This window comes from Myotis daubentonii, chromosome 19 (genome assembly GCF_963259705.1).
Source record: "Myotis daubentonii chromosome 19, mMyoDau2.1, whole genome shotgun sequence".
NCBI lineage: Eukaryota > Metazoa > Chordata > Mammalia > Chiroptera > Vespertilionidae > Myotis > Myotis daubentonii.
In genome coordinates, this window is record NC_081858.1 from 13,370,173 (window position 1) to 13,394,737 (window position 24,565).

At 55.9% G+C, this 24,565-nt stretch overlaps 2 protein-coding genes across 5 annotated transcripts; one reads left to right on the forward strand and one right to left on the reverse strand.

Annotated features, from left to right (window-relative positions):
* Positions 1-299: 299 nt before the first annotated feature.
* Positions 300-1,468, reverse strand: LOC132221744 (immunoglobulin iota chain-like). Its single transcript, XM_059676086.1, has 2 exons — positions 925-1,468; positions 300-839 (listed from the first exon to the last, which is right to left on the reverse strand). The coding sequence occupies exons 1-2, from the start codon at positions 968-970 to the stop codon at positions 433-435; spliced, it is 453 nt and encodes a 150-aa protein (XP_059532069.1). The 5' UTR covers positions 971-1,468; the 3' UTR covers positions 300-432.
* A 1,318-nt stretch (positions 1,469-2,786) lies between these two features.
* TOP3B (DNA topoisomerase III beta) lies at positions 2,787-22,740 on the forward strand. Of its 4 annotated transcripts, XM_059677172.1 has the most exons (19): positions 2,811-2,882; positions 3,643-3,812; positions 6,936-7,087; positions 8,258-8,389; positions 9,613-9,719; positions 10,865-10,939; positions 12,219-12,415; positions 12,881-13,037; positions 14,184-14,297; positions 16,002-16,092; positions 17,126-17,280; positions 17,461-17,566; positions 18,259-18,405; positions 18,514-18,687; positions 18,914-19,042; positions 19,471-19,620; positions 20,188-20,288; positions 20,958-21,159; positions 22,157-22,740. In XM_059677172.1, the coding sequence occupies exons 3-19, from the start codon at positions 7,018-7,020 to the stop codon at positions 22,636-22,638; spliced, it is 2,589 nt and encodes an 862-aa protein (XP_059533155.1). In that variant the 5' UTR covers positions 2,811-2,882; positions 3,643-3,812; positions 6,936-7,017; the 3' UTR covers positions 22,639-22,740. The 4 variants fall into 4 exon arrangements, with proteins under 4 accessions (XP_059533156.1, XP_059533155.1, XP_059533157.1 ...); XM_059677173.1 differs by lacking the exon at positions 3,643-3,812 and having other exon boundaries at positions 2,787-2,882; XM_059677174.1 differs by lacking the exons at positions 2,811-2,882; positions 3,643-3,812 and adding an exon at positions 3,451-3,470.
* The last annotated feature ends 1,825 nt before the right edge of the window (positions 22,741-24,565 follow it).

Genomic DNA, 24,565 nt, shown 5'->3' on the forward strand with positions numbered 1-24,565 from the left:
TAGACCTATCACTCAGCATCCACTCTCCCCAGGGGCCCAATAAAGGCCTCTCTAAGTTGGCTTACTCTGTAACTTCTGCAAATAACCAGGTGACAGCAGAGCGTCCTGTCCTTGGCCAGAGGGTCCCCCCAAAGGTGCTATGTCAGCCCCCTGCCCCCATAACCCACAGGAGTCTGTCTCTTGGTACCTTCCTTGGTTCTTGGGTGCGTCCCACCCATTTGACCTTACACAGAGCCGCTGGGGCCACCTTAGTATAATTCAGCACACCAGTCAGACCAAACGAGTTCCCAAGACACAAGCAGCTTTAATCCCCCAATCCAGCCTCGAATGGGGGCCCAGCTGGACAAGGAGCGACTCCTTCGCTCTGCACAACCCACGGCCCACCCTCCTCCTCGCCCTCTCTGTGGCGATGCGCGCCCTTTTGTCCTCAGTTCACGGTAAGTGTGTCTGGGGTGCCTGGGACACTGAAGCAGCAGGTGCCTTTTCTTCCTCGTCCTCCATCTCCATCTTATCCCTCTCCAAGCTCTGGGTGCCCACAGCACAGTAGTACATAGCCTCATCCTCAGGCTGCAGCCCAGAGATGCTCAAATACCCCGTGTTCTCGGCCACATCTTTGGATCCGGAGAAGCGTGGAGGGATCTTGGGGCCCTGTCTCTTGTCTGAATGGGAGAAATATCTCAGCAAGAATCTGGGAGGGTGTCCGGGCCTCTGCTGGTACCAGTAGATGCTATACATGCTGACATCATGGTCCCTGCTCAACGTGCAGGCCAGACGGATTGTGGTTCCGAGGGGCGAGGACACAGAAGGCGGCTGATCCAGCATGGGCTGAGGGCCACAACCTGGGGACACAGAAGGACATGGACACCCGGGGCAGGGCAGGGCAAGGGAAGGGGCCAGTGGCTGCGAGCTCTGGGGAGTTCTCACCTGTGAGGTAGGCGAGGAGCGCCAGCAGGACAGGAGCCCAGGACATGTTGCAGACGTGCCGAGCTGTGCCTCCTGAACTGTGCAGCCGCCGCTCCTGGGGCTCTCTGGGGTCTGGGCAGCCTCCTCCTCCTCCACCCTCCCAGGGGTGGGGCCATTGCACACCCAGTTCCAGCCACCATCATCCCAAACTTTCTTGGGGTTGCAGCATCAGTTAGGGGAATGGTCCCATGGTGGCCTTTGTGGCTCTGGCCTGGTCCTCACAGAAGCATTCAGGGAGGAAACACCTGCTGGAAGCTCACACCCCAGTGCCCAGGAGGCCAGCCCGCAAGCTTGCGTCCCTGAGGGAGAGCGACCTCAACGTCCCCTTGAGAAAGCCGAGCCCCGCAGAAACAAGATTCGGGCCCGAATTTACATGCCTGGTGAACTGGGAAGAGGACGCATCCTGAAGGTGGTGAAACACCTGCTCTGAGCAACAGGAAATGTTTGCCCTGATGGTGAGTGAGACACTGTTCCCTTCCACACTCCTAGCACTTGCTACCCACAATCCTAGAGCAACTCTCCCCCTCACCGCGGTCCAACCCAGGCCCTGCCCCAGCCCTGCTGACCGCTCCTCTCCACCACAGTCAACCTCCGGGTCCACAGGAGGGCTGACCCGCCATTCCCTGGGAGGCCTGTGTAGGGGGCTCAGCCTCAGGGCGCTCGGGGCAGAGAGCCCTGGCACGCTGAGAACACTCTGAGACCCTCAGGCTTCCTCCTGCTACGCAGAATGAACTCCTGAGCTGGATTAAATGAGCGGTGGGGTTCTGGTTTTGCTTCTCTGCCAACGGGTTGCACCACTTAGATCCAACCTAAGCCATGGCCACTAGATACACCTGGGGGCTGTGTGGAGAACAGACCTTAGGGTGGCAGGGTGGCGGCCAGGGGATCAGTGTGGTGGCAGCCGAGGCAGAGGGAATTGATTGGATCTCAGATATATTTTTAAGACAGTGATGGATAACGAACAAGTGAGAGAAGGGGGAATCCAGAATGCTTCCAAGGCATAGGTTTTGAGCAACAGGGAAGATGGAGTTGCAGTTTTGGAGATAGAGAGCCTGCCAAGGAGGGGGTTCAGAATCAGAAGTTCTGTTTTGAAAGGGAAATCTCATGTGACTCTTAATTTTTGGCATTTCTCAACCTTAGTTTGACTATTGAACTTTTTTTTCTTCTAGATCAGTGTGACCCAACCATAAGTTATTTTCGTTGCTACTTCATAACTGTAATGTTGCTACTGTTATGAATCATCATGTAAATATCTGATATGCAGGATGGTCATAGGCGACCCCTGTGAAAGAGTCGTTCGACCACCAAAGGGGTCGCGACCCACAGGTTGAGAACCACTGTTCTAGATCATCTTTCAGGGCTAGTATTCCAATAAAAGCAAGTTGGGAAAGTGTCTACTGGGCCCAAAGGAAATGTGTATATGCTACTGTTCAAAATATAATTAAAATATGGTCTTGCAAGTTATTTTAATTTTTACATAACCCTAGTGCTCTTACACAAAAAATTACTTTTCTTTTCCAATTCATCTTCCAGATATATTTTACACAGTTCATTCATTCATTCCACAAATATTTATAGTACTGAAGGAAGCCTGCTATACACACGTGTCGCTTTCATGATTGTAATTATTAACAGCATGCATGTTTTCTTGCTTATCATCCAATTTGTTCATAATCATTGTAATGATTATTGTCATTATTGCTTCCCCACGGCGGGAAAGAATGAGGACCGCCAGGAGATCTGCGTTGTCCAGGACCAGCCCCGGGCCCGGAACGCACAGAGCACGGAACCCAGGGAGGGAGACGTGCGGGTGCCGGAGGGCAGACGCAAGGGCGCCAGCAGCCGCCGGACCCGGAAGTAGGGGTTGCAAGTGGCCGCCGGGGGAGCGGGACTGAAGCGGGAGCCGCTCGGGGCTGCGGGTGAGAGGCGGGCGGCGGGCGCTGCGCTCGGCGGCTCAGGGACGTGGGAGGCGCGGGCCTTTGTTGAGCACGTTCCGCGAATGCCGGCCGGGCACCGAGGGGCCCTGGCCCCGCGGCTGGGGGTAGCGTCCCGGGCCGGACTCTTGGGGTTCTCCCCGCCGCTTCCCTGGAGGGGTGGACCCTCTACCCCAGGGCTTGCCGTGGGGGTCCCGGGAGCTGGCGATGGGCCAGCGTTTAGCCTGGTGCCTGGAGGAGCAGGCGCTGCGGTTCATTATCTTCTTCGTGGAACCCGCCTGCGGTTCCTTAGGTTGGGTCTGCCGTGCAGCGGTCGGGCCCGGGTCGGCTGGGCTCCACTCAAAGGCAGGTTCTACCCGGGACCACCTGGGCCCCCCCTCAGTCTTGAGGGCGCCCGTGGTCCCCGGAGTCGCTCACCGGATGCAGGAGAGCACCCGAACTCGAACACATTGACTAGAATCCGGTGCGAAGGAAGGCAGTGTATCGCTCCGCCTTGGGGGCCAGCGCGTGGGAAGTCAGGCCGAGGTGGACGCACGGCCAGTGAGCCCTGGGCTCCCGAGAGCCTTTGCAAAGGTCAGCGGACACCAGCCTCAACCGCAGTGTCCTCGTCGTTTAAAGAAATGACACCGCCAGCCTCGTAGAGTCGTTGGCAAGAGTAAATCAAGTGTGTGTAGCAATCGTGTGCCTGGTGCAGAGAAGGAGCTTGGAAATGGTTGTTCCTTCCCCTCTGTTTCCGACTCCATAGGTGTTTGGTGAGGTTGCCAAGGTGGGAAGTCCCAGGGCTCTGGCTGCTGTTCAGACCGCCGCCAGGCCTTCGCTCCCAAGCTGCGTCCGCGTGTCTGTAAGACGCTGATAGGAAAAGACTTTGTCTAAAACGGTGTCTCCCAGAGGACACAGGCCATTGTGGGATTGCCGGTGAGAGCTGACGGCGTAATAACAGGCTAGCCTGCTACTCCCTTGTACTGTCAGCCCTCCTAATTACAGCTGCAAGTTGGAGGGTTTGCTGTCAACACCCCCTTAGCACTTGCTAATCTCCCTTTTTAAAATAAAAAGACGAGCATCAGGCTCAGAGCTCTGGCAGGCAACAAATTAAACTTGATGTACCGCCTTGGGTTACTGGGAAAAACCTAGTTCTGGCCATTGATTGCAGCCGTTAGTTCCTATGGGGCTATAAAATTTCCCTTTTTTTGTATATATTTAAACTTTTTAAAAAAAGCAAAACTTAAGTGAATAATAATGTTTTGCCAGTAAGGCAAAAGCGTTAGGACGGTAGCCCTAGCTGGTTGGGCTCTGTGGATAGAGCATCGGCCTGTGGACTGCAGGGTCCTGGGTTCAATTCCAGTCAAGGGCACATGCCCGGGTTGTGGGCTCGATCCCTGGTAGGGGGTGTGCAGGAGGCAGCCGATCAATGATTCTCTCTCAGCATTGATGTTTCTATCTCTCTCCCTATCCCTTCCTCTCTGAATTAAATAAAAAAATATATATTTTTAAAAAGCATTAGGATGGTATATAAATGAAGTTTGCAAACCATTGCTTTGAGCTTTTGTTCTAGGCTACTGTTTTGAAATTGGAGATGTGCCTTAATGGAAAAATAGGGAAGCCCTACAATTAATCACAGAAAATTAATCACAGTTGCGACTGTTGAAATCTTTTAAGAGTTGGAAGGAACCTGATGTAGTTTTAAAAAAATGTTCCCATGCCCTAACCAGTTTGGCTCAGTGAATAGAGCGTCGGCCTGCGGACGGAAGGGTCCCAGATTCGATTCCAGCCAAGGGCATGTACCTTGGTTGCGGGCACATCCCCAGTAGAGAGTGTGCAGGAGGCAGCTGGTCGATGTTTCTCTCTCATCGATGTTTCTAACTCTCTATCCTTCTCCCTTCCTCTCTGTAAAAAAAAATCAATAAAATATATTTTAAAAAAATAAAAATAAAAAATGTTCCCAGCTGGAAGTAAGGAAGCATGAGTTTCACCCCATCTCAACCAACTTCCTTGGTTATCTTTAGAAAATCCTTTCTCTGAGTCTTAATTTGTTCTTCCTACTTGAGATGACTTTACCAGATCATCACCAATGCCCTTTCCCCAGGACTTCACATTCCTAATAAAACAGTGATGCTCAGAACATTATAAAGGGCTTACGCAGTATTGAGGTATAAACTGTTGAATTACAATATGTGTTTCTTTAGAGCCGGAGCGGGGAACCGTTTTTCTGCCAAGGGCCATTTGGATATTTATAACATCGTTTGTGGGCCATACAAATGATCAGCTTAAAAACTAGCCTGCTCTATTTAGTCAAACATTTAATTAACTCACCCCTAATGCCTTGGCAGGGCCGGACCATATATGGCCCATGGGCTGGCCGTTCCCCACCCCTGCTTGGAGCCAGAGCTGCTGAAGATTGGCACATGTCAGAAATGGATTAGCAATTGCACAGTCTTGACTGGAGTTTGCTTTTTTTTTTTTTTTTTTTTTTAAATCCTCACCCGAGGATATTTTTCCATTGATTTGAGAGAGAGTGGAAGAGAGAGGGAAAGACAGAGAGAAGCATCAATGTGAGAGAAACACATCAATTGGTTGCCTCCTGCATGTGCCCTGACCAGGGCCTGGGCTGGGGAGGAGCCTGCATCCGAGGTACATGCTCTTGACCTGAATCAAACCCGGGATGCTTTGGTCAGCAGGCCCATGCTTTAGCCACTGAGCCAAATCAGCTAGGGCTGGGCTTTGCTTTTTTCAAATATATTTTTCCTTGTGGCCCAGTGCACAAATTCGTGCACATTGAAAGAAAATTAATTAGAAGAAATATTTTAATATCGCTATTCACCCTTTCTCTATAATAGAAGTGCCAACCAAATTTACGATTGACAAGGACAGATCAAAACACAACCGTGCGATTGGTGCCAGCGAGAGCTTTTTATGTATCGCACATGCGCGAGTCAACTTGGCCTTTTATAGAACAAACTTGCTTAATTAAACCTACTTTCTGATGTAGCTAAACTTTTTCCAGCCCAGTGAAGCACCCCAACTTCTCTTTCAGGTAATTGTCAGCAACACAGCAGTAAATATCAACACAAAGCAGATGATTATTATAGCTCATGCAGGGAGAACAAAGGGTAAAATATTTAACTGCAGCAGTGTTTGACTGTATTCTGCACAGTGAGAAAACCTGAAGTCATTTTCAAGGTCCACCATTTCTTAATTCTTTTCTGTCGGGTCAAGTTTCTAAGCTTTCTAAATCGCCGTTTTCTGGCCGAAACCGGTTTGGCTCAGTGGATAGAGCATTTGCCTACGGACTGAAGGGTCCCAGGTTTGATTCCGGTCAAGGGCATGTACCTGGGTTGCAGGCACATCCCCAGTGGGAAATGTGCAGGAGGCAGCTGATCGATGTTTCTCTCTCATCGATGTTTCTAACTCTCTATCTCTCTCTTCCTCTCTGTAAGAAATCAATAAAAAATATATATATATAAAAAAAATCGCCGTTTTCTGGCTAATGAAAAGAAAATAGGATTCCACCAAGTCTCCTATCTACCTACTCCAGGACTTCTGTGAGGATCAAATGAGAGGAGGCACGGGAAAACGCTTCACAGACATTTGGTTACACTGTAAAGTGTTTCCACGTGGCTATAAAGCAAGTCGTGTTCCTGGGCTGAAGAAACTCCAAGGAGGCTAGTCGTTGCTAGGGAGAGGAAGCTGGGCGTTGCTACATGACGACATCATTACCCGGACGGAGGGAAGGACACTTAGCATATTAGACTTTTATATCGATTGATTTCAGAGAGGAAGAGAGAGAGATAAATATCAATGATGAGAGAGAATCATTGATCGGCTGCCTCCTGCACCCTTCCTACTGGGGATCCAGCCCAAAACCTGGCCATGTGCCCTGACCAGGAATCGAACTGTGACCACCTGGTTCATAGGTCGACGCTCAACCACTGAGCCACACCAGCTGGGTGCTTTTTGTTTTTTTAAAGTGAGTTTCCTTGTTAGTATTATAGATTCCATTGGAAGCATTGCTATTTTCTGTGTGTCGTTTCTTCTCTTTAGGAGTCAGCATTGATAGTAGTGTTGGGCTGCTGAACTTCTTCATCGCCATTTCCCTGAAACTGGCGCCAGCTTGAAGACCAAGATGAAGACCGTGCTCATGGTTGCAGAAAAGCCATCTTTGGCCCAGTCCATTGCCAAAATCCTCTCTCGAGGTAGGGAAGGCCAGCCCTGGTGTCTCTCTGGCTTAGCTCTGTAAGCATGGTCATTCCCATTTTACATGTCGCTTCTTTCTTTTTCCAAAGTGTGACTCCAGCCCACTGGAGTAGACTCGGGTCAGGACAGCAGGCATTCACGAAGCACCTCGTGTTGGTCACTGTGGGATGCATTTACTGCCGCAGCCAGCGTGAGCCAGGGCTGGGGCTCCCAGAAGGCACAGGCATTATTCACAGTAGCAGCAGGTGCAGGCAGGCCACGGGGAGAGGGCTGTGCTGGCCAGGGTTGTTGGTCACAAGCCGCAGGAACCAGCCCTGGTAACTTACACTGAAAGGGAATTTACTGGAAGGAGGAAGACGTAGCCAGAACCGCACCCTGGTATAAGTCTGATAAGGCCCTGAAACAGGCATCATCACCAGAGACCCTTGCTACTCCCCTTGACCCCTGACTGCTGCAGCTCAGCCCAGAGCCTCATGCCACTCCAGAGCAGCCGCTAGCTGAGCCTTGGCCACGGCCCTCCCAAGACAGCAGAGCACTGAGAAACGGCGCATCTGCCCTCACCCCCACTCTGGCCACTGAGGTGATCGGTGCTGCTTCCCCTCCTGTCTCTGAATTCCCTCCAAAAAGGAGGGGTATTTGGATGCTGGGGACCCAGAAATGGCATACGTCCACCCCGACCTCCCCTTGCTCCCAAGGCTGAAGGAGGAAGAGACCCTGAGACACTGGGCTAAGAAGTCCTGGTCTGAAGAGGAGGGTGGACCCCAGAGCACTCCCAGAGGCTGAGAAAGTGTGGCCGAGGGGCCATCAGGGGGAGCGTGAGACGACACTGTGGGATTCACTAACTAGGAGGTTCCTGGGGACTTGAGTACAGTTGAGAGAAGCGAGGCAGAAATCAAATCAAAGTGAACACAGAAATGCAGAGAAAGAGCCGCGAGGGTCTGCTCTTGAGAGTTCAGAGGCTGCTCCCGGCCCCCGCCCCCCGGGGCTCTGTGTGGTGGGCGCTCTGCTGGCTGGTTACCAGTGGTGTTTTCCCGTGACCCGTGAGAGCTCAGCACCTGGTTCCCCGCAGCGGCCCGAGGACTGTCGTCACTGACTGCTCTGGGGGAGGGGCTGGTCCTCCGAGAGGCAGCTGCAGCTCGTGGAGCAGCCATCACTGTGCTTCTCTGCAGGGAACATGTCCTCACACAAAGGGCTGAATGGCACGTGCTCAGTGCACGAGTACACAGGGACCTTTGCCGGCCAGCCAGTCCGCTTCAAGATGACGTCCGTCTGTGGTCATGTGATGACCCTGGATTTCCTGGGTGAGTCCCCCACCCTCCGTCCCTGAGGGAAGCCCTGCATGGTGCTTCCCAGGGTCCAGTTGGAACCAGGGGAGGGCTCCAGGCACGGAGTCCAGAACCCATGAGTCCTGACGTCAGCAGGTCGTGAAGTGACCTGGGGTCCCTGGGTGAGGCACCCAGAACTCAGGTTTTGGAGGTCAACACCCGTGGATTCCCATTCCAGTGGCCCTTAGTCACTGCCTGCGCTGTGCACCCTCCTGTGCAGACTGGAGCCGGTGCCCACTCGGGGGCCTGGCCTGAACAGTCCTTGGGAGGGGCTGCTGTTCCTGGTGCGTGTCGCTGCCATCCAGCGGCCACTGGGCGGCTGTCGTCTTCCTCCTCGTTGTTACCCATCGTCTTGGAATGGCCGGCATTAGTGTTCCCCTGGGGCGAGGTGCCGGGCGTGCTCTTAACCACACTCTGCTGGCTCACGGGCTGGGGCTGGGGCAGTGAGCGGGCCTCCATGAGTTTCTGCCCCTTGTGTGTGAAATGAGTCTTACGACAGGGCCATCCACACGCAGGACTCTCCGTGGACTGAATGTGACAGTGACGGTAGAGTGCTTAGCGCAGGGCCGGGCACATAGCAAAGCCTCAGTACTTCTCGCTGCTTAGTGACAACAGTGACATCGATTCACTCGTGTGGCTGAGCACTCAGACCCTGACTTTGACCACCAGCCTGCAGGCGGGGAGCTGGGATTTGAACTTGGCTCTGTCTGACCCAGTCTCCCGGGCTGCAGGGAACGGGGCCTATAAGAAATCCCGATGCTGACCGTATGAGCACCAGGCCCTACACAGTGACGTGGGTGGATGTGTCCCACAGGAGGCCCAAAGAGATTGGTTCTCCCCAGCGTCCGCTGCGCCCATCGTGTGCCTGGTCAATGCTGAGCGTGGGGAGGCCACAGAATCCAGGCTGGGAGAGAAGACGAGGCATGTGTGGGGGTTCAGGGCTCTGGCAGCGAGCCGGCCCGGGAATGGTGCCTCTAGCAGAGGGACCGTCTGGAAGCCAAGCTAGAGCAGCAGCCCTGCCCCGTGGGGCTCCCATGGTGGCCGAGGTGTGGTGTCAGCTCAGCAGCCGGGAGGAGGAAGGCCCGGGCGGATCCTTTCTCGCCTTCCCCTCCCTGTGTGTGAGACAAGACCCATTATGGCGATCGTGGAGGCCGAGCTCTGCAGCGTGGTTCAGATGTCGTTGTGCCTGTGGTTGATAGGAAAGTACAACAAATGGGACAAGGTGGACCCCGCAGAGCTGTTCAGCCAAGCCCCGACGGAGAAGAAGGAAGCCAACCCCAAGCTGAACATGGTGAAGTTCCTGCAGGTGTGTGGGCAGCGGGCACAGGCAGGGCGGCCCTTCCTCTGGCTCCCTCCTCCTCCCCCTCCCCAACAAGATGGTATTTGACCAGCCCTGGGGCAGGCCTCACGGCCTTTTCTTTTTTATTTAATATATTTTTATTGATTTCAGATAGGAAAGGAAAGGGAAAGAGATAGAAACATCAATGATGAGAGAGAATCATTGATTGGCTGCCTCCTGCACGCCTCCTACTGGGATTGAGCCCACAACCTGGGCATGTGCCCTTGACCGGAATCGAACCCGGGAGCCTTCAGTCTGCAGGCCGATGCTCTATCCACTGAGCAAAACCAGCTATGGCCTCACAGCGGCCCCAGCTGACCCAGGAGGCACCTTTCAGTCTTGCTCCTCCCCCAACTACACTGTCAGCCATTGGAATTTAAAAAAAAAAAAAAAAAATAGTTTGCCCTGACCGGTTTGGCTCAATGGATAGAGCGTTGGCCTGCGGACTGAAGGGTCCCAGGTTTGATTCTGGTCAAGGGCATGTGCCTTGGTTGCGGGCACATCCCCAGTGGGGGGTGTGCAGGAGGCAGCTGATTGATGTTTCTCTCTCATCGATCTTTCTAACTCTCTATCCCTCTCCCTTCCTCTCTGTAAAAAATCAATAAAATATATAAAAAAATAAATAAATAAAAAATAAATTAAAAAAAAAACAGTTTGGTGATGGTGGTGGTTTTTCTAATTTTAAAACAAATGCATATATGTTATGGAAAATTAGAATATATAAATAAGTATAAAGAAGGAAAATTATTTATAATCATACTACCCAAGACAACCACTATTGACATTTAGGGTTATTTCACTTCTGTCCTTTTTCTGTGCAATTTTCGGGTTAAGATCTTACTGCATTTTTAACATTTTTTTGTCCACAAAACAGTAGTTCTGAGCTAAATTCTTTTCTGACTGGCTAAGCCAGTCTAACTAGTTCTTCTGCTTAGCCTGGGCCCCTGCTCTGGGCACCAGGCCTCCTAAACAGCTGGGGGTGGGGGTGGGGAGGGGAGACGACTGCTCTGCTCCCTGAGCCGACTGCTCTGCTCCCTGAGCCGGGTGGGGGTGCCATGGGCACTGCAGGGCTGGGCTGTGGAAGGTACTAGTCACCCTGTGCTTTGTGGCAGGTGGAGGGCAAAGGCTGCGACTACATCGTGCTATGGCTGGACTGCGACAAGGAAGGGGAGAACATCTGCTTCGAGGTGAGGGTGACCCCACTGTGGCCTCACTTTTGGCCTTCCCGCCATCTGCCCCAATCCATTCCTGAGCCCAGAGTAGGGAATCAGCTACAGTGGCTTAAAAATGCCTGTGTGCTCCTTTATGTTGAAAATTATCTAGATACATTGTGTGAGCAGCGGTAAAAGGGCAGCTTTCCTAGGTGGATCTGAGTTTCAGAATGGGGCTGTCTCAAGGAGAGAGTTGGTTTCAGCATTTCGGGCCCCTCGGCACCTTTCGGGGACCTTAGATCAGTGCTGGTTGCCACCTGGCGATCCTCCTCCTTTCCCGGGCCCCGTTCTTCTCATCGCCCGCCTCAGGCAGAATGCCCTGCCCTGGCCATAGTGCCCTCGCACTGGGCATACCTACAGGTGTCACCGTGTGCCCCTCAGGCTGGGACTCTATAGGTTGCCCTCCTGCCTCCGCACCCAGGGCCTGGCATGCCTCAGGGCTCAGGAAGTGCTTCCAGCACAACAGGGGCACTCGGGACTCCCCGCATTCCAGCACAGAAGGGGTATCCCTTCCGATACCCCCTCCTGCTCCTCCCCTGCTGGCTTGCTCCTCCCGGGGGATCTTTGCGGCTGGGGGTAAAGAATGGTGGCAGCTCATGGGGCTTTCTCCCTTCAGAATCGAAGCCACCTCTTCCCTGTAAAGAAGCTGCATGCCAGGCTCCAGCATGACTCCCCTCCCACTGCACGGCCTTCTTAGTGAGTCTGACTCCAGGACCCCTGCTGTGCCTGACCCCCGAGCCCCCCAAGCCCCCGCAGAGGGGGCCATCAGGGCCTCCCCACTCCTGCCCGTTGCCCTTTCCTCTTCATCCGTTTTCCCTCCCTGTCTTTCTCCAGTCTCTTCAAAGTCCCACCCTCCCCTCCTGGCACCCCCTCCTCTAGAAGGAGGGGAAATGGTCACGTGGGGTGATTTGGCAACTCTCGTTCCCTGTGTCCTTGGCAATAGCATCTCTTGGTTTGGTGAGGATGGAAGCAGGAGATAAGAGAGAGGGTGGCAGCTTGCCGGATGGTAATAAGAAGGGGGTGGTTGAATAAATTTGTGGACAAAAGGAAGGAAGCCATGTGGCAGGAGTATGGAGAGACGGAGGCTTCTGGAAGGGGAGAGAGACAAAGGAGGGTCTGGCTAGAGTGAAGAGGGGATCACACGCATGGCTGGGAGGCTCAGTCCTGGAGAGGAGTTGGGCCCACAGGTGGGGTGTAGAGCAGGAGGTGGACACCTGGGGAGTTGGCCGGGGTCACAGCCAGCCCTCTCCCCCAGGTCTTGGATGCCGTGCTGCCCGTCATGAATCCGGGCCGTGGTGGTGAGAAGACAGTGTTCCGGGCCCGGTTCAGCTCCATCACGGACACAGACATCTGCAGTGCCATGGCCCGCCTGGGCGAGCCTGACCACAACGAGGCGCTCTCAGTGGATGCCCGGCAGGAGCTAGACCTGCGCATTGGCTGTGCCTTCACCAGGTGCCGGCTGCCCTCGCGTTGGCCAGAGCCTCGCCCTTGCTGGTCCCCATCCTTGGTTCCTGGGCTGATCAGCCACCCCAGTGGTCAACATTTTAAAAACCCTAAAGACAACTGTCTAAATAGACCACCGCGTGAAAAGCGTGTCTTGGGGAGAGGGGGAAGGGGGTGGAATGTGATAGAAGGGCTTCCTGGCCTGGCGAGCTCAATCCCCAGTGTGGGGCGTGTAGGAGGCCGCTAATGTCTGCTCTTCTTTCCCACCTTCTCTGTTACGTGTACACACACACACCTCCTGGCCCCCTCTGAGCATGTCCTCTGACCCTGTCTCCTGAGCCGGGAGCATCCAGCCACCTTGGCCTCCTCCCTGCGCCACCAACTAACCCATCCCAGACTCCCACCAGGGGTTAATGATGGCTTCTTGAGCAAATGCGTGACTAAATATCTTTCTCTCCCCACCCCTCCTTGTAGGTTTCAGACTAAGTACTTCCAGGGGAAATATGGCGATTTGGACAGCTCTCTCATCTCCTTCGGGCCATGTCAGACCCCTACCCTGGGATTCTGTGTGGAGAGACATGACAAAATCCAGTCCTTCAAACCAGAGACCTACTGGGTGCTGCAGGCCAAGGTTCTCTTTCCCTTCTCTGTTCCCGCTGGGTCTTTTCAGGTTTGGAAGTGAGTTCTGAGAGTCCCCTTCATCATCACTGTCATCATCATAGTCCCACAGGCCCCTGAGGTCAAGGGCACTGCCCTTTTACCCTGTGGATAGCAGTACAAGGGAGGGAGGCCAGAGAGAGGTCTGTGGGTGCCGAGAGAAGGGGCCTCAGCTTCCATGGAGAGGCAGGGTAAGGCTCAGCCTGAATGCACTGAATTTCAGTGATTGGAATTGAACTTGGCTTTGGTGGTGTGGGGCGAGGTCATCCCTTGGGGCCATCAGCTGCCACAGTCATATCCAAGGATTGACTTTCAGTCTTTTAAGGTTTTAGAACCCCTTCTCCAAATAAAACTCCATTGAAGCTTCTTGTAAGATTTAAATATTTTTAAATTGATTTCATAGAGGAAGGGAGAGGAAGAGAGAGATAGAAATATCCATGATGAGAGAGTATCATTGATTGGCGGCCTCCTACATGCTCTACTCTGGGGATTGAGCTCACAACCCAGGCATATGCTCTGACTGGGAGTCGAACTGGTGACCTCTTGGTTCCTGGGTCGATGCTCAACTGCTGAGCCACACCTGGCTGGTTGCTTCTTGTAAGATTTAGAACATAATGCAGAGCTGCTCCTGTTGACATGGGGCAGGGGCCCCAGGGTGAGGCCACACCTAGTGCTGGCCAGGCATTAGGACATGGGCAGGGAGGGTGTGAGAGGTGGAGGCTCGGACATTCCTTAAGGACACATCAGCCTCGGCTTTGTGCTCTCCTCGTGAGACCATCTGCCTGATTTCAGGGAGGCCATCTGTCAGAGCAGCTTTCACTGGGGAGGGGCTGCGTATCTGCACAGGTACGGCTGTGAGACTTTATTTTTTTTTATTGACTTTTAGAGAGAGGGAGGGAAAGGGGGGAAAGAAACATTAATGTGAGGGCAAAACATCAATCCACGGCCTCTTGCACGCCCCCTACCAGGGATCCAGCTCTGACTGGAATTGAACTGGCAACCTTTCAGGGCATGGCTGTGGGACTGTAGAGCCAGGCAAGGACCAGCTTCATCTGCCCCAGGTCTCTTCTCTGGCAGCAGATTCACCTGGATACTTTCCTGTGTTCTGTCCTTCCTGCAGGTTAACGCTGATAACGACAGATCTCTCCTTTTGGACTGGGACCGAGTGCGAGTGTTTGACCGGGAGATCGCGCAGATGTTCTTAAACATGACCAAGCTGGAGAAGGAAGCCCAGGTGGGCCTGCTTCCCCACAGCTGCCACCTTTGCCTGGGTCGGGCAGGAGTGGGATGCCTCTGGCTGGAGGAATAGCTTGTGACCTAGGTCACGTCCTTCTCCCCTTTCTGAAACAGACATCGTTTGGAAAGAGCAGTTACGCGTACACCCCCACTGGAATCGTTCTGCCCACGGCAGTAACTGCAGCGTGCTGCATATCTGCTCCGCACTGTGCACTGCCCCACTCCCGTGACCCGCCAGGCCCCTTCCGCACTTCCCTTTCCACGTGGCCCGGTGGCATCCTCTCCTTTTGACAGGACTTCATTTCACACAGACGTCCCTTTTGTGTGACGTCTAAAGCTGACAAGTCCAGAGGGCTCTGTGTGCATGGCCTGAACTGCCCAAGGCCCAGCACAGGCGGGTCTGAGAGTCCCAGTGTCGGCTCCACGGCCTTTGTGGGGCTGTTTCTCACTCAGGGCTTTATGACTAGAAGGACTTGCTGCTTGGCCGTTAGGAAGGGGGTGCTGCCACGTGGAAAGGGGCTGGCTTCAGTGGGGGTGGGGGGCAGGCCCAAGGCATTGCAGCAAGTGCCCTGCAGCTGTGACAGCTACCAGAGCCACTGAGGGGCCTTCTCTTGTCCTTCCCGAGCCTTCCTGAGGTGCCCTTACCCGCCCATGCAGTTGACTCCGGCTCCCAGAACTTCTAAAGCTGCTCCGTGCCTTTATCCTTGATCACGTTCCTACAGGCACCATTGCTGCTGTCGCAGGCTCTCAGCCTAGTGGTCCAGCTTTCCTGGCTGCACATGCACAATCTAGCCTCAGCGTTCACCCCACCTTGTCTGTCTGGAACCAGAGGGCCCTGCCCTGGCCAGTCTACATGGAATTCAGGGATGAGCTGTCGGGGTTGCGTTGTTTGGGTTGTTTCTGCCACAGGCAAAGCAGAGCCATCGCTTCTGACAACTGTTCAGTTTAGAGGTTGAAATTCACCAGAATTTTATTTAAACTGCCTGGTGTTTACAAAAGTTACCAACATTTAAAAATTATGAGGTTTTTATATTAAAAGCCTGATTTCCAGCGTTTCTTGGCAAATCAGAAGACATAGCAATACGAGCAGGCCCTGACGGAGCACTCAGGCTCATTGAGGGGCAAGCAGCTGCCCCGAGACAACCTGCACCCCGGGCCTTCTGCTCCCACTGCCACCCCCAGGACCGTGCTGATGCTGGCTCCCGTCTGATTTTGAATTTGCAGCCCCTTCTCTTGCCTCTTCCCCGTTCCTCCAGTTTTTCTCTCTCCCTAGAAAATTCTTTAGAAAATTATCATCTCTTTTTTCCTTCTTTTTTTAAAAAATATATTTTATTGATTTTTTTACAGAGGAAGGGAGAGGGACAGAGAGTTAGAAACATCGATGAGAGAGAATCATCGGTCAGCTGCCTCCTGCACACCCCCCACTGGGGACATGCCCGCAACCAAGGCACATGCCCTTGACCGGAATCGAACCTGGGACCCTTCAGTCTGCAGGCCGATGCTCTATCCAATGAGCTAAACTGGCCAGGGCTCTTTTTTCCTTGTTGCGCCTGAATAAATATTCAAGTCTTAAGTGCACTATGAGGAGTGAACTTGAGACCAAATGTATGAAACCAGACCCTTTGCCCACCTACCCTGATTCTGTTTTGTTGTCTTTCTCCTTCCCCTGCCCCCACATCGCTGACCCCGTTCGGTTTTCTAGGTGGAAGCCACAAGCAAGAAGGAGAAAGCCAAGCAGAGGCCCCTGGCCCTGAACACTGTGGAGATGCTTCGCGTGGCCAGCTCTTCCCTGGGTATGAGGGGATTTCCCTAAAGCCCCCAAGACTTCTTGGAGCAGGCATGCAGCTGCCCCGCTCAACCCCAGGGTAGTACCTGGGGTGTAGGACAGTGCCCTCGTTCCTACCTTTGCCAGCGTTTCCCCCTCTATGTTCACCTGTGTCAGTATGCACCCCCCCCCCATGTGCTCCCTGTGCCAGCACCACCCCCTCCACATGCTCACCTGTGCCGGCGCCCTCTTTCCGTTCAGTGTTCCCCGAGGCCTAGAGGGAATCTGAGGATTCTATTTCACAGGATTGCTGGTTAGTACTCACTGCTTCTCTGAATTCATGTGGGGAAAGCACAGACCATGTCATTTTACTAAAGGTCTGAGGAGCCCCCGCTGGGATTGAACACGTGGAAGGCCACCAGCATGGCCCCCCACAAAGCAGGCCCTCATGCCCCTCGGAGGCATTAAACCATGGAGTTCCCGCTCCGGGTACAAACTCCGGTCCAAATCCCAGCTCATCACATCCTTCCTTGTCCCAGAGCCTCCGTTTCCTCATGAGAAAAGAGGGCGACCATAGTTAACACCCATCTGGGTTGTTGTAAGGATTAAGTGATTGAAATAGCTCATCCTAACCGTAGCCGTGGTAGTGACTGTCACTACCCGAGAGGGACATGCTGACATCAGCGTCTCTGCTGCAGGGAGAGGTCAAGACCCATCTCTCCGGCCTGGGACGGTGTGTGCCCTCTGTCTGGCCTTGTTTCCGTAGCAGCGAGAAGGGGGTGGGTTGGAAAGTCGGTGGCCTCAGGCGTGGGTGACGCGTCAGTGGCCTCGGGGAACCATGAGCATTGTGCTCTCGGGCATTTTCGGGGTCCCCGGGGGCCAGCAGTGACACTGGGTGACCAGCAGCCAGGTGCCAGCCTCTGCTGGTCAGGGAGGAGCAGGAAGACGAGCCCTCCCAGCCGCCCTGTTTGCTTTTGGGGGAGCCTGAGTGCCCAGGCCCATGGGCAGGCACCTGGCTGGCCCTGGCATTCCGGGCCAGCTGAGCCTCCTGTCTCTCGCAGGCATGGGGCCACAGCATGCCATGCAGACCGCTGAGCGGCTCTACACCCAAGGCTACATCAGCTACCCGCGCACCGAGACCACCCACTACCCCGAGAACTTCGACCTGAAGGGCCCTCTACGGCAGCAGGCCAACCACCCCTACTGGGCCGACACGGTGAGCGGAGCCAGGCCCTGCACCCCCCCTCCCCTCCCCCCTCCCCCCTCTCCCCGTACACCCTGTTGCCAAGGCCTTGGGACCAGCTCAGGACTGGCCAATCCAGGCCTGGCAGCAGCTCCCTGCAGGTGGGAGGGCAGCCATGCCGACTCACGCTCTGCTTTGTCTTCTGTCCCTCAGGTGAAGCAGTTGCTAGCAGAAGGGATCAACCGGCCACGGAAAGGTCACGATGCTGGTGACCATCCCCCCATCACCCCCATGAGGTCTGCCACAGAGGCCGAATTAGGTATCAGGTGACGCCCTCCCCCGCCGTCCTCACACACACACACACACACACACACACACACACACACACACCTCCAGCTTCTGGGGAGGGAAGGGCTTCTGGTACTTTGGCATGGTGTTGGGCTCCAGTGGGAATGTGGGGCCTCCCTCCTGCCCCGTCTGCCCCTGGCTCTGGCACAGGGGTCACCTGAAAGTGCTCCCTCCCCGTGGGACAGGACAGGAGCGAGTGGTGACAGCAGTGTGTCCCGTGCAGGGTGCAGGCACTGTTGGGGGAGACCCTAGAACAGAGAGGGCCAGGCAGGAGGTGGCAGGGGAGGTGAGCGGGTGGGTGGCTATGGACAGAACAGGATGACCCTGAGACAGAGCGGCAGGCTCCGTCATCGGGCCCAGGCAGTGCTGGTGGCCACATGCCAGGAGAGGGCAGAGGGGGGGGAGCCATGTGGATGGAGGCAGAAGCTGCTTGTGTGATGTGATGGTGGCATATCACGAGACGGGGGCAGGCCGCGTGCCTGGAGGCAGGGCGGGAGATGGGAGCCACGGCTGTGAAGGAACCACCAGGAGCAAGAGACTTGCTTTCCTTTCCTTGCTGTGTGTGCCTCGTCCCTCGGCATCCTGTGGCTCTGCTGCCTGAGCAGGAGCCAGGGGCCCTAGAGCCAGAGTCCTGGCTGGTGACCAGCGTCTGTGCTTACGCAGGGGGCGAGGCGTGGCGGCTCTATGAGTACATCACTAGGCACTTCATCGCCACGGTGAGCTATGACTGCAAGTACCTCCAGAACACCATTTCCTTCCGGATCGGGCCCGAGCACTTCACCTGCACGGTGAAGACCGTCATCTCCCCAGGTAACCTGCAGGCCCAGCCGTGCTCCTCACCTCCACAGGTCGATGCACCGTCCTCCGTCGGGCCTGGGATGGAGGCCCCGGGTCTGAGGCAGCTCCCTGTCCCTCCAGGCTTTACGGAGATCATGCCCTGGCAGAGCGTGCCCCTGGAGGAGAGCCTGCCCCCCTGCCAGAGGGGTGACACCTTCCCCGTGGGCGAGGTGAAGCTGCTGGAGAAGCAGACGAACCCCCCTGACTACCTGACGGAGGCCGAGCTCATCACGCTCATGGAGAAGCATGGCATCGGTGGGTGCACCCGCCCGGGACCCAGGCCTGAGGGTTCCCAGCCCAGGAAGCAATGCTTCCAGAGCTGCCCGGTGCCCCTTCCATGCGTGAATGGCAAGTGGTGCGGTGCCTGGCACAGTGCTGGATGAGAACCAGGGCCCGTGACAGGTGGGGGTGCCGGGGAGCCCACAGTCCGATGGAGCGTGTCGCAGGCCGAGGGACACTAGGGCCTTGCTGTGCGTTGCAGGGACAGACGCCAGCATCCCCGTGCACATCAACAACATCTGCCAGCGCAACTATGTGGTCGTGGAGAGTGGGCGGCGTCTCAAGCCCACCAACCTTGGCATCGTCCTGGTGCACGGCTACTACAAGATCGGTGAGTGCGGCCTGGTGCTCCCTGGCTGCTCCCTGGGCCGCAGCTCCGCCCTTGTCAGCCCAGAGCCTCCTCTGCAAAACCCGGCGGTGAGCCCCCCGCTCCCACAGCAAGGTGCTGCGCTGCCACCCCAGGACCTGCCCCCACAGGGGCTCGGCATCGTGGGTGATGAACGGACAAGTGCGAAGGACCCAAAAGGGGGGCGAGGGCTCTTCCCCACATCGGGGCCCGAGGGACATAGATGTGGCCCAGCGACTGCCCGGAGCACCTCTGTGAGGCAGTTCCAGAGACGGGCCCCTGGTGGCTCCACACAGGGTTTTGTGGGGGGAGATCAGGAAAGGTCTTGGGTGCGGGGGTCAGCCACGTGCCGGAGCTGCCGCAGGGACCCTGAGCCTCAGGTGAGGGTGCTCACAGCGGCCGCCCGCCCCCAGATGCGGAGCTGGTGCTCCCCACCATCCGCAGCGCCGTGGAGAAGCAGCTGAACCTCATTGCCCAGGGCAAGGCCGACTTCCGCCAGGTCCTGGGCCACACGCTGGACATCTTCAAGAGGAAGTTCCACTACTTCGTGGACTCCATCGCAGGTGAGGGCTGCCCCTTCTCTACCCCTGGGTCAGGCCGCCGCCACTCGGGTGCCAAGGCCGCCATGTGAGACCAGCCCCCAGATCTGGGCTCCAGGCCTCTGTTGGAGGATGGGGTGATGAAGAGTCATCACTGGGCCCTTGTCAGAGTTAAAGGCCAGTGTATTAATACCACACGCAGCCCTGCCTGGTGTGCGCAGTGGTTAGAGTGTCAGCCTGTGCACCAAAGGGTCGCGGGTTCGATTCCTGGTCAAGGGCACATGCCTCAGTTGCAGGTTCATTCCCCGCCTCCAGTCGGGGCGCGTTCCGGTTGATAGTCTCTCTCACCTCGATGTACCTCTCTCCCCTTCCTGCCCTCCCTTCCGTTCTCTCTGAAGAGCACTGGGAACAAATATCCTCGGGTGACAAACGGGGCTGCAGCTCTGCCGTCCCGTTACTGACGTGGAACCCACCGCCCGCTGGGAGGGGTGTGCTCACGCACAGATCCTCTGCCTCGGGGTGCCTCCCCTGCAGCCCGCCCGGGGGCACCTGCAGGGAGGTGACCGACCCTCCTGCTCTGCTACCTTTCAGGCATGGATGAGCTGATGGAGGTGTCCTTTTCGCCTCTGGCAGCCACAGGCAAACCCCTCTCACGCTGCGGGAAGTGCCATCGGTTCATGAAGTACATCCAGGTAGGTGGTGGCTGAGGGCGGTGCCCACTCACCCACTCCTGCTGGCCTGCAACGCCCTGTGCACAGACACGGGCAAGTCTTGTCACCTCTGAAGGCCCCTCCTCATCCTCAGTCAGACAATGTACTTGTTCCAGTTGCCACCCCAGGGTGGCTAAGAGGCCTAAAGCAGCCTGCCAGCAAACACCCCGTGTCCCTAGGACCCCAGGAGCACGTCAGCTGTTAGGCCGCTTAAACACATGTCTGTGTTTCCTGTCCACACGTCCTGGCTATCGTGGGCATTAACATACGTGCTGGGATTTTAGAACTGCCTTTCTTCATGCGTAGAGCAAGTGTCCCGAGACTCATGGCCTGGGTCCTTGCCTAGCAAAATATTACATAGTATGTATTATACGTCACGTATTATGTATTACACATGACTTATTCTGTATGTGCATTGAGTGTGATGTACATATTATGTTACATGTTACATAGTATGTACATGTGTGTGCATATGTATTCGTGTTGTGTATTATCTATTCTCTTTTATGTGTTGCACATGATGTATTACATAGGACTTGCTGTGTTATATGTTACATGCTACATTTATGATTCTCTACTATGGGGAGAGTGAGGGTGGGCTGGAGAGTCGGCTGGCCCAGCCCCCTGTGCCTCTCCCCGGCATTGCTGCAGGCCAAGCCGAGTCGCCTGCACTGCTCCCACTGCGACGAGACCTACACCCTCCCCCAGAATGGCACCATCAAGCTCTACAAGGAGCTCCGGTGCCCGCTGGACGACTTTGAGCTGGTCCTGTGGTCATCGGGCTCTCGGGGCAAGAGCTACCCCCTGTGCCCCTATTGCTACAACCACCCGCCCTTCCGGGACATGAAGAAAGGTGAGGGCACCTCTTCCTGGGCTTCGGCTCCCTCCAGCTGGGCTGCCCTCGTCCCCCCGAGTTTCTGTGGTCTCTGTTCCGCACCAGCCCCTGCCTGACATCACGCTGGTCTTTGTGGGTAGCCCTACCCTGGGCCGTCCCACGCTACTGGTGCTAAGATAGGAGACCCCGGTGTGCCTGGGCGGTGCTCAGGTGTCGGCCAGACCGCCTGCCACTCTGGTCATAATTGTGCCGGTGACTATGGTAAGCTCACTCAGGACCTGGCAGTGGGTGTTTGCACCCTCTCCTGGGCTGGGTGAGTGGGAGGATGCAGCAGGTGGGGGTGCCCTCAGTCAGCACCATCAGAGTCCTCCATCCTCATGCTTATTCCTGGAGAAAGGAGAGCATGTATCCAGGTGGGGCTGAGAAACCGAGCCGGGAGTCTGAGGAGGGCCTGGTAGTCAGTGCTAACCCTCAGCTGTGCTGTCTCCTCACCACCTCACAGAAGCCCCGGGGTGTCATCACCCCAAACCACAGACAGGAATGAAACACAGCGAGAGTGAGGTGTCCGCCCACATCCCCGGGGCTCGGGGGGCCCGCAGGGTCTTAGTTTACCCCTCCTGACTCAGGCCTGGCCTATGGGGCAGACACAGGCTCATCCCTGCTGTCCAGCAGCTTCCAGGGCAGCCGATGGCCCCATGTGGCCACTAGAATGAGGGCCACACAGAGCTGCCTATAACAGGCTGCAGAAGCAAAGTGAAGGGCAGGGACTGGCTGACGGCCACCAGGAAGGCCTGCTGGAAATGATGTGAGCCCGGGGAGAGGGGGCCTCACGGGATGAGGCGTTCCCGATAAGCAGAGCACAGGAGCGCTCCGGGCCCGGCCAGTGAGCAAAGCCGAGAGGAGCACTTGCTGGGGACGTGGGACGCGGGACTGTGAAGCACTGAGAGGGCCGGGAGGGGGTGGGCAGCACCGGTGACCATCAGGTGTGCCTCACAGGCTGCCCTCTCCCCACCAGGCATGGGCTGCAATGAGTGCACGCACCCCACCTGCCAGCACTCCCTGAGCATGCTGGGCATCGGCCAGTGCGTGGAGTGCGAGAGTGGGGTGCTGGTGCTGGACCCCACCTCGGGCCCCAAGTGGAAGGTGGCCTGCAACAAGTGCAACGTGGTGGCACACTGCTTCGAGAACGCCCACCGCGTGCGGGTGTCCCCCGAGACCTGCAGCTCCTGTGAGGCTGCCCTGCTCGACGTGGACTTCAACAAGGCCAAGTCCCCACTCCTGGGCGATGAGACGCAGCACACGGGCTGTGTCTTCTGCGACCCCGTCTTCCAGGAGCTCGTGGAGCTGCGGCACGCGGCCTCCTGCCACCCCATGCACCGGGGCGGGCCAGGGAGGAGGCAGGGCCGAGGGCGGGCCCGGGGCCGCCGGCCTGCCGGGAAGCCCGGAGCCAGGCGACCAAAGGACAAGATGTCAGCCCTGGCCGCCTACTTTGTATGATGGCCCCGTTGTTCCTCACCCAGCTCCAGGCGGTTGTCCTTTGGGCCACAGAAATCATTAAAATGGATTTTGTCTTCTCCAGAGCAAGCAGCTGGGGACCTTTTGCTGGTGTCAGAGTTGCTGTGTCCTCCCCACCCACCTCCTCATCCCCCCTCCCATCCCTGTCCCCTTGCCTCTCCCTTCACTCTGCAAACACCTAAGTGCCTGCTCTTCCCACGCCCCTGGGTGCCTCGGGGAGGATACCTCGTGTGGAAATGGCAGCTCTGTGCCTGGCAGGAGGTGTCCCTGATGCCCGTGGGGGGAGGCAGGTGTAGGAGGGAGCCTGGGAGATGAGGCTGGGAGAGGTGCTCTCTGGACCAGCCCTCTGTGAGGGGATCCCCACATGCCAGGCTCAGCGGCTCTGAGCAGACCTGTGTGATGCCTCAGGCACCTGACAGTCTCTGGCCTGTTCTGATTCCAGTTCTCAAACAAGCCCTGATTGTCTCAGAGGCAGCCAGTAGCTTACTGGGGAGGAAGGGGAGCAGGGGTGCCATGGTGAGCCATTCACATGCCAGGCGTAGAAAATAGCCCATAAGCTATAGTGGCTGGATGCAAGCAGTAGGCTGCTTGCCCGCCTGCTGTCCCTGTACCCCCACTCCGGCCCCTAGGCAGCCACAGTCCTCAGAGCTCTGGGTACTCCCCTGGCCATGTGGCAGCAGGAGCTCCCGGCTGTCAGTGGACATTTGTACAAGGAGCAGATCAGTGTTTCACAAGGGGCCCCGTATTTGGTAGGTTCGCAGTTCACACTAGAACATACGAGGCCCTGAGAAAAGCCTCCGTACAGGAACCTGAGGCTTCACCGGGCATTCCACAGAGGAGCTGGGCCCAAGCTCCCTCTTCCTGGAGGCTCCAATGAGCCAACGTGGTGTTCCGTGGAACACAGTTTGGGAAACCACTCCAGCAGCTTTTGAAAGGCTGCCTCCGCCAGCTGGCCCCCTGGGAAGCTGTGCTGCGGTGGCCTGACTCTGGAGCACTGACCAGGCCGCATCTGCGAGTGGGCAGGCCCCTGGCACAGGGTGTGACTGCTTGGCCACCACGTAGGCCGTCACAGTGAGCAGTCGGGGCCTTCGCCTTGTGTTCTAGGACCCCTCCAGCGAGAGCCGGGGGAGAGGCCTCAAACCCAGGCACCCTTCCTTACCAGGACTCTGCACTGAGGTTTCACCTCAAGCAGGGCTCATCGCAAGGGTTCATTTCTTTTTCTCTGCACTTGTCCTTTGTTGATGAACCTTTGAGACCCTTGGCTTTCAAAGCTGGACTCTGCCTTCAGGAACCATTCACCTCACCCACCCAACAGCATCCAACCCGCCCTGTTACTTGCAGTGAAGCTGCAGAAGCAAGAAGAACAGGAAGAGACGAGGTCTGTTTAGGCCAGAACTGCCCACTGTGAGGCTGGCAGTTCAGTTCAGGCGCTCCTGCAGAGTCCAGACGAGATGCGGCAGCTTGGATCAAGGTGGTGGTTGCGAAGGTAATGAAGGGTGATTTGTTTTTATTGTGGAAAATTTCAAACATAAAAAAAGTGGAATAATAAAATGAACTTCCAGGTCCCGGCCCATTAACTCAGTTGGTTAGAGCCGTGGTCGGCAAAGTGCGGCTCGCAAGCCATATGCGGCTCTTTGGCCCCTTGAGTGTGGCTCTTCCACAAATACCACGTGAGGGCGCGCAATTGAAACTTCGTGGCCCATGCGCAGAAGTTGGTTTTCGGCCTGGGCGAGTCTATTTTGAAGAAGTACTGTTGATATTTGGCTCTGTTGACTAATGAGTTTGCCGACCACTGGGTTAGAGCATCGTCCCGATACGCCAAAGTTGCAGGTTCAATCCCCTGTCTGGGCACATACAAGAACGAACCAGTGAATGCCTAAATAAGTGGAACAACAAATTGATGTTTCTC